Below are 12,344 nucleotides of genomic sequence, written 5' to 3'. Positions count from 1 at the left end.
GGAGAGTTCCTGCCTCAAGTGGAGGAGTTCAAGTATCTTGGGGTCTTGTTCACGAGTGAGGGAAGGATGGAACGGGAGATGGCTACACCACATATGACTGCTTATTTTGATATTGTTCAGGGACTCACTGTTCCATTTCTTTTCATCAAATGTCTGCGGAACTGTTTTAGTTTATGTTGTTGAATCATTTTATGTTCATAGCAATTTTTATACATTAAGACATTTTCTGGAAATAAAAGCAGTTGAAAGTTAGACATCACTTTTTTGACCGAGTTTAGTTCTGTATGACTGTCCCTTTTTTGTCATTATGTTTTTGATAACACAGATGCAACATGACTGATGAAAGTGATTAAGCATAAAGCACATAATATCTACATTTACCATTTAGTTTATTTAATGAGCTAATTTAATACAATTTATGAACTAATTTCAGTTTAATTAATTGTTCAAATTGAACATCAAAAGCAGAAAACATACTCTCTGAAATAAAACAAAGATACATGTAAATTACAAATATAAATCCTACAAAGATAATCCTATCCTTTATGAGTGACAGCTTTACCAGTTTTATTACAATTGATGCTCTGTAATTGAATTGGCTCTATCACTCTCTCTCCTCTCCACTATAGCTGGTGTGTGGTGAGCGCACTGGGGCTGTTGTACTGTGGCTGCTGTCACATCATCCAAGTGGTTGAGGAGAGATCCCCTGATATGATTGTAAAGTGCTTTGGGTGTACAGTAGTACATATGTAAGCGCTATATAAATGCCTCATTCTATTCTATTCTATTCTGTAAAAATATTGATCAGAGAGGATGCTGGCTGAAATATTTTCAGAGTTAAGATGAGTTTAACTGTCTTTTTAAACCAGGGATAAAATATAGCATAGATCAGAGGATTCAGAGATGGGTTTATGTACCACAGCCATTTTACAATAGTTATGACTATTTCAGAGTTTACCAACATATAACAGGTATAGTATGGAACATAGCCAAACACATAAACTACCACAATGATTCCTAATATCAGAGTAGCTTTACTCTCAGATTTCCTCTTCAATGAACCTTCTGTTACACATTTACCACCCTTCAGAGAGTTTATAACTTTCACATGCTGAAGTACTACATAGAAAATCCTCATATATAAAGTTAGGCATATGGTAAATGGAAAAATAAAAGTAATAAACGCATCAGCGATAAACACGAGATATCCCGCTCTAAAACTACAATGTCCATAACATATGGCAGGTATGGAAAAAATGTTTAAATATTTATACACAATTACAATTGAAAGACCATAAGAAAATGAAAAAGCCCAGCTCAGACAGATGCCTATTAAAGTTTTAGTTCTGGTTATTTTCTGTGGGTAGTGTAAAGGGTAACACACAGCCACATAACGATCGACAGCAATTAAAACTAAACTAGTGAAAGATGTTGTGGTGAGCAATATAAAGAATATAATATAAAGTCTACAGAAAGTTTCTCCAAAGTACCAACATCTAGCCTCAATCTGTGTGATGGCCTGTATGGGTATCACAATAAGTCCAATAAGCATGTCGGTCACAGCCAGAGAGAGAATAATCAGGTTTGTTGGAGTGTGAAGCTTCTTGAAGTGAGAGATAGAGATGATCACCACCAGGTTCAGAAACACAGTCCATACTGACAGCAATGAAAAAAACACATACATAATAATGTATTCATGTCTAGAGTATTCAAAGGTCTTGATACAAGATGAGTTGATGTCAGGAAAGCAGTAAAGAGTCTCATGATCCTCTGTCTCATAGGCCATGAGTGAGTCTCCTCATGTTAGGAGTTTGTTCTGCTCTCTTTCTTGTCATATAATTTATACAGTGTCTGGATCAGACGGCCCACCCATCTACTGCCCACTGATGATGTAACATTCAAGCGTTTTTTTATTATTTATTAATCATTTCTTATTTTAAATGTTTTTCTTGTTGAACATTAGCTATGAAATGCAATTAATTTCTTCAGTCCAGATTAGAAATATCTTACACTGTTTAAAACGTAATGGATTTTTTTTTTGCTTCATTTCTTATCAGTAATCAGTCACTGTAGATCACGCTTCCTTTGAGCGGCTCCTGGAACTCATCTGAGGGGTCCCTTGGTGAGGTTAAGATGATTTCTGTGAATTAGGAATGGGGTCCAGAAATAGAGGGGTTATGTCATCCATTGGAACTCAAGAATGCTTGAGCTGTCCATAATCCTCACAGTTTATCCTGTAAATTAACTATTGCAATGTAATAAGTGGGCAATAACTGTCCCATATACAGAACACATTATCAAAAATGCTGAAATAATTTTTTTTACTTTACAGTGAAAAAGCTATTGAATTGAATATATGTGTTATAAAAGATTTCAGTTCCCAATGACATCCATTATATGGACAAAAATATATATGTTTTTTCTGCTCGTGCCATCTAAGGTTCATTGTGTCAACTTTGACCATTGGGTGGCGCATATCCCTTTTGTTGTTACACAGCAGAAAAAAAGGAAGGAAACAGTAGGAAGCAGCACTAGTAGAATGCATGAAGTGAAGTTGTGACTTAGGATTGGTCACTTTTCTATTTCTTTGGTCAAACATGTAATTGCAAGTGTCTCATTTACTCCTGATAATAAGTCATCTGAGGTTATTCATATCTCTTAAACGTTTAAAATGGAGTTTAGGGAGATGTAACCACAATCATTAGATTTGAATAGCTCTTAAAGCCTTATCTCTTGTCAAAAGGCTCAATGCGACCATAGACTTTGATGAACATTGCTGGCAGCAGCAACGTCTGTGTCCGTACTGTTCTTATCAATGACAGCGTAACCTCGTATCTCCCTGCTCCCAAGTCATAAATCTCGTATCTCCGATTAAACATGATTTGGGGGAAATGTTGTGTTAATGTTGGTATACAACAGTATATGAAAGCAATATAAGATATAATACCGACTTTAACAAAACAATATTTAATAACTCAAAAAAATATGCCGTTTTTTAAAATTTCCTATTAAATAATTTCCTAAATAATGGTTTTGGAGATAAGAAGATTCCGCCCGACAACGACGATATGCAGCCTAATAATCATTTAACTGATTTGAATAATAGGAATGTATAATGCTCTATGTGTATGCCAGGTTAAAGAGATGTGTTTTTAGTCTAGATTTAAACTGACAGAGTGTTTCAGCTTCCGGGACAATGTTAGGAAGACCGTTCCAGAGTTTAGGTGCTAAATAAAAAAAGGATCTACCGTTTTTGATATTCTAGGTATTATCAACTAGCCATAACTTTGAGATTACAATAGAGGTGAAGGACTATAATGTTAAGTTAACCCCCTGAGGTCGGCGGTATCGCCGGCGATACCAGCTCGCTTTTTTTTATCAGTGTAAAAGAAACTCATAAATACTCTGTTGACTTTGATTTTCCATAGGAGTTTCATACATCAATCGATTCTGTTAAATGTGTATTATTTTTGTGTATACTCACAATAAAAACAAAGTGTTGTGCTTTTTGCCAAATAAAGAAAAATAAACACGCCCTCACGCGTCACAGCCCGCCAGAATGGGAGGTGGCTTAGCGTATATAAGGAAGGCTCGGTGTCACGGTTAAATATAATACAAAAAAGTGCGAGGACTCAAGTGCAGGAAAATGATGGTTTATTTACAATAAAGAAAAACAAACACAAAACAAAACCCACGAGGGGGAAAACATAACTAGTAAATACGAAACAAAACCAGAACATGAAACTCACTGAAGGATCACGGGGAACAGGAAACATTAGACAACGAACCGACACAGACTGCAAACAAGAGGGAACTAATAAAGGGAAACTAATCAGGAGGGAACAGGTGGATGAACTCAAACAATAATCAGATAACAAGGGGGAGGGATCAGACAATAACACGAGCAGATGGCCCAAAATAACAAAACACCCATGTGCAGAACAAGACAGGACAGGCATGTGCCATTACCCCCTCCCTACGGAGCGGCTACCAGACGCTCCATAAGACCCGGACGGGACGGGAGGGACAGACCAGGGCGGGACGGGAGGGACAGACCAGGGCGGGGCGGGAGGGACAGACCAGGGCGGGGCGGGAGGGACAGACCAGGGCGGGGCGGGAGGGACAGACCAGGGCGGGGCGGGAGGGACAGTCGGGATGGGAGGGACAGACCAGGGCGGGGCAGAGGAAAAGGACAGTTCGGGAGACCAGGGCGGACCACAGAGTTCGGGAGGCCAGGGCGAAAATGTCAGTCCATCTGGCGGCCAGGGCGGAGAAGATCGTGCAGGCAGCCAGGGCTGAGACGACCCGTCGGGCGGCCATGGCGGAGACGACCCCTCGGGCGGCCATGGCGGAGACGACCCCTCGGGCGGCCATGGCGGAGACGACCCCTCGGACGGCCATGGCGGAGACGACCCCTCGGGCGGCCAGGGAACAGGCACCGGCTCAGGAACAGGAACTGGTGGCACCGGCTCAGGAACAGGAACTGGCACCACCGGAACTGGCACCACCGGAACTGGCACTGGAACTGGCACCAACGGCTCAGGCACTGGAACTGGCACCAACGGCTCAGGCACTGGAACTAAATAATAAATGAAACTTAACGTCAATGTCCAGTCTTTAGATGAGCAGAGATGATGATGATGATGATGATGATGATGATGATGATGGGATGAGATGAGTTTAAATCCACAAGGTTATTTGAGAGCGATGCAATGATACACTCCAATAATCCAAAAATGAAGGTGAGGTGAAGTTAGTCAATGGCTACAGTATGGTAACCCACAGATCCCTAACTCTCGTTTCACAGAGATCTATAGCGGATCCTCCAAACATAGTTCAATAGAGCACAACAAGTGTTGTATTGGTCCAATGATGATAATGACTGATAATGGAAAAAAGTCCTTTATTTGAGCATAAACTCTACGAGTTCTCAGAAAAGGACTTCCAACAGCTAGCAGGTAGCATAAAAGTTAACCATGAGGTTTCCTTCTACCAAACTGAACTGACTTGTTCATGGGTTTTACAGGTTTATATTTGGTAGCCCTCTTGCACTAGTGCCCCCTAGCGGCTTGTAGTGGTATTAAGTTAAACCCAGATACTAATTTTCATTCAATAGCCATAGGAAAACAATAAAAAACACAAGTAACGTTTTATACTGTTACAAGGTACAAGCAATGTCTCATTTTCTGAAGAGGTTGAAGATACTCAGGGCCTCTGACACCTTCTCCAGGTATAGCACTCTGGAACTCTTTTTGGAGAAACATTGTATAGGCAAATATTTGTCTTTTATACATATTCAGACCTTTTGGAAAAAAGAAATAAGTAGAGAGCACATTGCACACTGAAGGCTTCAGATCATCATCATCTACAAATATGTTTAACTGCAATTTATCAAGACCAATGCCAACCTTTGAGGAGCCATCAATGCCTGCACACAGCAATTTCTACACCTTATTCATCCAACTTGTTGGCCTGCTTTGATTTCCCACACATTGCTTTTCCTGCTGTCTACCAAAGTAAATTGTTTCAACAAGTCAGTAGTTCATTCAAGGACATTAAATAGCAGGGCTGTATGGCTAGTCCAGGCCCTGGTCATTTCTAGGCTTGACTACTGCAATGCTCTTCTGGCTGGACTTCCATCATGTGCAACTAAAACTCTACAGATGATTCAGTCTTCAACAAGCCCAAAAGAGCCCACGTCACTCCTCTGTTCATCTCTCTGCACTGGCTACCTCTCGCTGCTCGCATCAAGTTCAAGGCGTTGACGCTTACTTACAGATCTATCACAGGCTCAGCTCCCTCCTACTTTCACTCACTCCTACGAGTCTACATCCCTACCAGAAGCCTCACTCTCTCTCACACACACACACACACACATACACACACACACACACACACACACACACACACACACACTCACTCACTCGCTCCTACGAGTCTACACCCCTACCAGAAGCCTCACTCTCTCTCTCACACACACACACACACACACACACACACACACACACACACACACACACACTCACTCACTCGCTCCTACGAGTCTACACCCCTACCAGAAGCCTCACTCTCTCTCTCACACACACACACACACACACACACACACACACACACACACACACACACTCACTCACTCGCTCCTACGAGTCTACACCCCTACCAGAAGCCTCACTCTCTCTCACACACACACACACACACACACACACACACACACACACACACACACTCACTCACTCACTCGCTCCTACGAGCCTACACCCCTACCAGAAGCCTACAATCGGTCAACGAGCGACGTCTCGTGGTTCCATCACAGAGAGCCACAAAATCACTTTCCAGAACATTCTCATTCTCAGTTCCGTGCTGGTGGAACGCTCTCCCCACCCTCATCCGGAATGCAGAATCCCTGGCAACATTCAAAAGACAGCTGAAATCTCATCTCTTCCGTGAGCACTTGACCTAAAAAAAAAGGGGTTCCTTCCTTTAAATCCTCGCTTATCTGGCTTATGCTACTCTGAACAATGCCTGAACTTCGTATCTTGAGCACTTCTTGCGTTGTTTCTTGCCTCTTCACGATGACTTGCTTAATTAAGTCCTAATTTGTAAGTTGCTTAAAAGCGTCTGCTAAATGGCTAAATGTAAATATCAAACACACCAACAATTACAGTCAAGATTTTGTCTTTGCCTGACCCATCTTCCATCTGTAACTACCTGAATTTGAATCTAGCTGTATTTTTTTCATCCAGCTCGACAACTTTACTCAGTTTTAAAGTTTTATTGCATTGGTAACCACCCACATAGCAACATTTTGACGTCCCAGATCCAGCCCACATCTGGCATGTGGAATGATGCGTAGGATTTGCGTCAGAAGTGGCGTACGGATGAAACATAGGACGTGTGTACGCACAGAAATATTTGGATTTTTAAAACCGTGCGCACGCACATCCTACGCAGTTTTCCCTTAATAAATCACAATCAATTCTAAATGTAGCGCAGCTTTTGCGGCTTCATGTCACGCCCATAGTTGCCCATAAATAGACCGTGAAACGCCCACAAGTTAATATTCATCGATTGCGAAATCATGGCAAACACAGAGGAAAACCAAGAAACGTAACTTCACTCACACGCAAGCGTGAAGCGCAAGATCAGCCATTGTGCCTCTTTACGCATTGTGATGGCATCATGGCATTTTATTACCATCCATTTGATAGCATCTGACAAGCTACAGATGTGTTCTGAGGATGAATTGCATAACATGCTAATATTATTGCAGAACATATTTATATATTTTTCCCAATATGTGTTAATTTGCATTTCTGTTGTAATCTTCGTTTGATTGTGTTTGTTTTACACTGCAGATCGATCAAACGGGTGTTTGTGTAGGCTGTTAATTGTAAGACTTGCTTTGTGAAGTCTTCATGTTATTTATGAGAGGCAGTATTGCCATTTCTTTTACACACCGATCTACAGGTTCACACACTTTCATGTGTTTCTTCATCTGCCGACGGTGTCGCCATTTCTCATTTCACCCGTTTTTGTGCGTACGCCTGGGTCAGAGTTTTTGTGAAGGACCGCACATTTTCCCCGTCAAGTTTGCTTTTTATAAATACCAATTATTGCGTAGAGAGCGGCGTACGCCTTCTTTTGTGCGTACGCAACGTTTATAAATGAGGCCCCTGGCCCTCATGCAGCGTGGAATGATGGCCCTTTGGCGGCTCACTCCTGTTTGTCCCGTTTGACTCTTTTTCTGTTCTCTTCTTTCCTTCAGTGATTCTGCTTCTGTTAAAATGGCGTCGTGTTAGTGGCCGCACACCGATTTCCCACTATATGATATTTCAGCAAAGCAACCTTTCTTGTCAAACTCTTGACTGATTTTGTCTCTCAATTTTTGTCATTGTGTCATTTTGTCTCTCAATTTTTGTATTCAATTTATATTAAGGTTGGTAAAGCACAAACACATTGTAGCTTATGTCATAGACTGAGAGAAGATTTATTTCCTCTGTTGTAATAATGAGTGAAATGACAGATCTGATGTTATATTTCACTCCTACATTGGTAGTTGCCAATCTTCTATAGTTTTATCTTTAGATTTTTCTATGAATGCTTACTATAGAAATATGCACCATATTCAACATATTAACATTGCAAAATTTGGTAACACTTTATTTTACAGTGTCCTTGTTATATATCCGAAAAATGTATTTACCATAGTAATAACAGTAAATTATTGTTAAAATAATTATTAAAATAAATTATTTTAAAATAAATTATTGTTTATAGTTACAGTGAAAAAAAAGTTTCCTCAAGGTCAGACATTTCTGATATTACTACCTTTGTGGGGACGTTTGGGTTTCCCAGAACACACACACACACACACACACACACACACACAAACTGTGATTTCTAATCCAGGAACCATGTTTGAGAACTTTGGGAGCCTTGGTGGAAGAGTGGGGTAACATTTGCTAAGTGCTGTCCGGTCCCTGTACGACCAGAGCAGGAGCTTGGTTCGCATTGCCGGCAGTAAGTCAGACTTGTTCCCATTGCATGTTGGACTCCGGCAGGGCTGCCCTTTGTCGCCGGTTCTGTTCAAATTTTTTTTGCGGATGATGTTGTCGTGCTGGCCCCATCAGACCAGGACCTTCAGCATGCACTGGGACGGTTTGCAGCCGAGTGTGAAGCGGCTGGGATGAGAATCAGCACCTCCAAATCCGAGGCCATGGTCCTCAGTCGGAAAAGGGTGGCTTGCCCACTTCAGGTTGGTGGAGAGTTCCTGCCTCAAGTGGAGGAGTTCAAGTATCTTGGGGTCTTGTTCACGAGTGAGGGAAGGATGGAACGGGAGATGGCTACACCACATATGACTGCTTATTTTGATATTGTTCAGGGACTCACTGTTCCATTTCTTTTCATCAAATGTCTGCGGAACTGTTTTAGTTTATGTTGTTGAATCATTTTATGTTCATAGCAATTTTTATACATTAAGACATTTTCTGGAAATAAAAGCAGTTGAAAGTTAGACATCACTTTTTTGACCGAGTTTAGTTCTGTATGACTGTCCCTTTTTTGTCATTATGTTTTTGATAACACAGATGCAACATGACTGATGAAAGTGATTAAGCATAAAGCACATAATATCTACATTTACCATTTAGTTTATTTAATGAGCTAATTTAATACAATTTATGAACTAATTTCAGTTTAATTAATTGTTCAAATTGAACATCAAAAGCAGAAAACATACTCTCTGAAATAAAACAAAGATACATGTAAATTACAAATATAAATCCTACAAAGATAATCCTATCCTTTATGAGTGACAGCTTTACCAGTTTTATTACAATTGATGCTCTGTAATTGAATTGGCTCTATCACTCTCTCTCCTCTCCACTATAGCTGGTGTGTGGTGAGTGCACTGGGGCTGTTGTACTGTGGCTGCTGTCACATCATCCAAGTGGTTGAGGAGAGATCCCCTGATATGATTGTAAAGTGCTTTGGGTGTACAGTAGTACATATGTAGGCGCTATATAAATGCCTCATTCTATTCTATTCTATTCTATTCTATTCTATTCTATTCTATTCTATTCTATTCTGTAAAAATATCGATCAGAGAGGATGCTGGCTGAAATATTTTCAGAGTTAAGATGAGTTTAACTGTCTTTTTAAACCAGGGATAAAATATAGCATAGATCAGAGGATTCAGAGATGGGTTTATGTACCACAGCCATTTTACAATAGTTATGACTATTTCAGAGTTTACCAACATATAACAGGTATAGTATGGAACATAGCCAAACACATAAACTACCACAATGATTCCTAATATCAGAGTAGCTTTACTCTCAGATTTCCTCTTCAATGAACCTTCTGTTACACATTTACCACCCTTCAGAGAGTTTATAACTTTCACATGCTGAAGTACTACATAGAAAATCCTCATATATAAAGTTAGGCATATGGTAAATGGAAAAATAAAAGTAATAAACGCATCAGCGATAAACACGAGATATCCCGCTCTAAAACTACAATGTCCATAACATATGGCAGGTATGGAAAAAATGTTTAAATATTTATACACAATTACAATTGAAAGACCATAAGAAAATGAAAAAGCCCAGCTCAGACAGATGCCTATTAAAGTTTTAGTTCTGGTTATTTTCTGTGGGTAGTGTAAAGGGTAACACACAGCCACATAACGATCGACAGCAATTAAAACTAAACTAGTGAAAGATGTTGTGGTGAGCAATATAAAGAATATAATATAAAGTCTACAGAAAGTTTCTCCAAAGTACCAACATCTAGCCTCAATCTGTGTGATGGCCTGTATGGGTATCACAATAAGTCCAATAAGCATGTCGGTCACAGCCAGAGAGAGAATAATCAGGTTTGTTGGAGTGTGAAGCTTCTTGAAGTGAGAGATAGAGATGATCACCACCAGGTTCAGAAACACAGTCCATACTGACAGCAATGAAAAAAACACATACATAATAATGTATTCATGTCTAGAGTATTCAAAGGTCTTGATACAAGATGAGTTGATGTCAGGAAAGCAGTAAAGAGTCTCATGATCCTCTGTCTCATAGGCCATGAGTGAGTCTCCTCATGTTAGGAGTTTGTTCTGCTCTCTTTCTTGTCATATAATTTATACAGTGTCTGGATCAGACGGCCCACCCATCTACTGCCCACTGATGATGTAACATTCAAGCGTTTTTTTATTATTTATTAATCATTTCTTATTTTAAATGTTTTTCTTGTTGAACATTAGCTATGAAATGCAATTAATTTCTTCAGTCCAGATTAGAAATATCTTACACTGTTTAAAACGTAATGGATTTTTTTTTTGCTTCATTTCTTATCAGTAATCAGTCCCTGTAGATCACGCTTGCTTTGAGCGGCTCCTGGAACTCGTCTGAGGGGTCCCTTGGTGAGGTTAAGATGATTTCTGTGAATTAGGAATGGGGTCCAGAAATAGAGGGGTTATGTCATCCATTGGAACTCAAGAATGCTTGAGCTGTCCATAATCCTCACAGTTTATCCTGTAAATTAACTATTGCAATGTAATAAGTGGGCAATAACTGTCCCATATACAGAACACATTATCAAAAATGCTGAAATAATTTTTTTTACTTTACAGTGAAAAAGCTATTGAATTGAATATATGTGTTATAAAAGATTTCAGTTCCCAATGACATCCATTATATGGACAAAAATATATATGTTTTTTCTGCTCGTGCCATCTAAGGTTCATTGTGTCAACTTTGACCATTGGGTGGCGCATATCCCTTTTGTTGTTACACAGCAGAAAAAAAGGAAGGAAACAGTAGGAAGCAGCACTAGTAGAATGCATGAAGTGAAGTTTTGACTTAGGATTGGTCACTTTTCTATTTCTTTGGTCAAACATGTAATTGCAAGTGTCTCATTTACTCCTGATAATAAGTCATCTGAGGTTATTCATATCTCTTAAACGTTTAAAATGGAGTTTAGGGAGATGTAACCACAATCATTAGATTTGAATAGCTCTTAAAGCCTTATCTCTTGTCAAAAGGCTCAATGCGACCATAGACTTTGATGAACATTGCTGGCAGCAGCAACGTCTGTGTCCGTACTGTTCTTATCAATGACAGCGTAACCTCGTATCTCCCTGCTCCCAAGTCATAAATCTCGTATCTCCGATTAAACATGATTTGGGGGAAATGTTGTGTTAATGTTGGTATACAACAGTATATGAAAGCAATATAAGATATAATACCGACTTTAACAAAACAATATTTAATAACTCAAAAAAATATGCCGTTTTTTAAAATTTCCTATTAAATAATTTCCTAAATAATGGTTTTGGAGATAAGAAGATTCCGCCCGACAACGACGATATGCAGCCTAATAATCATTTAACTGATTTGAATAATAGGAATGTATAATGCTCTATGTGTATGCCAGGTTAAAGAGATGTGTTTTTAGTCTAGATTTAAACTGACAGAGTGTTTCAGCTTCCGGGACAATGTTAGGAAGACCGTTCCAGAGTTTAGGTGCTAAATAAAAAAAGGATCTACCGTTTTTGATATTCTAGGTATTATCAACTAGCCATAACTTTGAGATTACAATAGAGGTGAAGGACTATAATGTTAAGTTAACCCCCTGAGGTCGGCGGTATCGCCGGCGATACCAGCTCGCTTTTTTTTATCAGTGTAAAAGAAACTCATAAATACTCTGTTGACTTTGATTTTCCATAGGAGTTTCATACATCAATCGATTCTGTTAAATGTGTATTATTTTTGTGTATACTCACAATAAAAACAAAGTGTTGTGCTTTTTGCCAAATAAAGAAAAATAAACACGCCCTCACGCGTCAC

The 12,344-nt window shown here is 39.5% G+C and overlaps 2 protein-coding genes across 2 annotated transcripts; both read right to left on the bottom strand.

Annotated features, from left to right (window-relative positions):
* Positions 1–784: 784 nt before the first annotated feature.
* Positions 785–1,816, bottom strand: LOC307170998 (trace amine-associated receptor 13c-like; the record flags this gene model as incomplete). The annotated part of the gene is made up of 1 exon (XM_079892334.1): positions 785–1,816. Exon 1 carries the CDS (start codon positions 1,784–1,786, stop codon positions 785–787), a length of 1,002 nt encoding a protein of 333 aa, XP_079748460.1. The 5' UTR covers positions 1,787–1,816.
* A 7,764-nt stretch (positions 1,817–9,580) lies between these two features.
* On the bottom strand, positions 9,581–10,612 carry LOC307167533 (trace amine-associated receptor 13c-like; the record flags this gene model as incomplete). Its single annotated transcript, XM_079886700.1, has 1 exon — positions 9,581–10,612. Exon 1 carries the CDS (start codon positions 10,580–10,582, stop codon positions 9,581–9,583), a length of 1,002 nt encoding a protein of 333 aa, XP_079742826.1. The 5' UTR covers positions 10,583–10,612.
* Positions 10,613–12,344: the final 1,732 nt, after the last annotated feature.

This window comes from Squalius cephalus, assembly GCF_949319135.1.
Source record: "Squalius cephalus genome assembly, chromosome: 1".
Lineage (NCBI taxonomy): Eukaryota > Metazoa > Chordata > Actinopteri > Cypriniformes > Leuciscidae > Squalius > Squalius cephalus.
The sequence above is the reverse complement of the archived record's forward strand: the minus strand, read 5'-3'. Positions and strand labels throughout refer to the sequence as shown.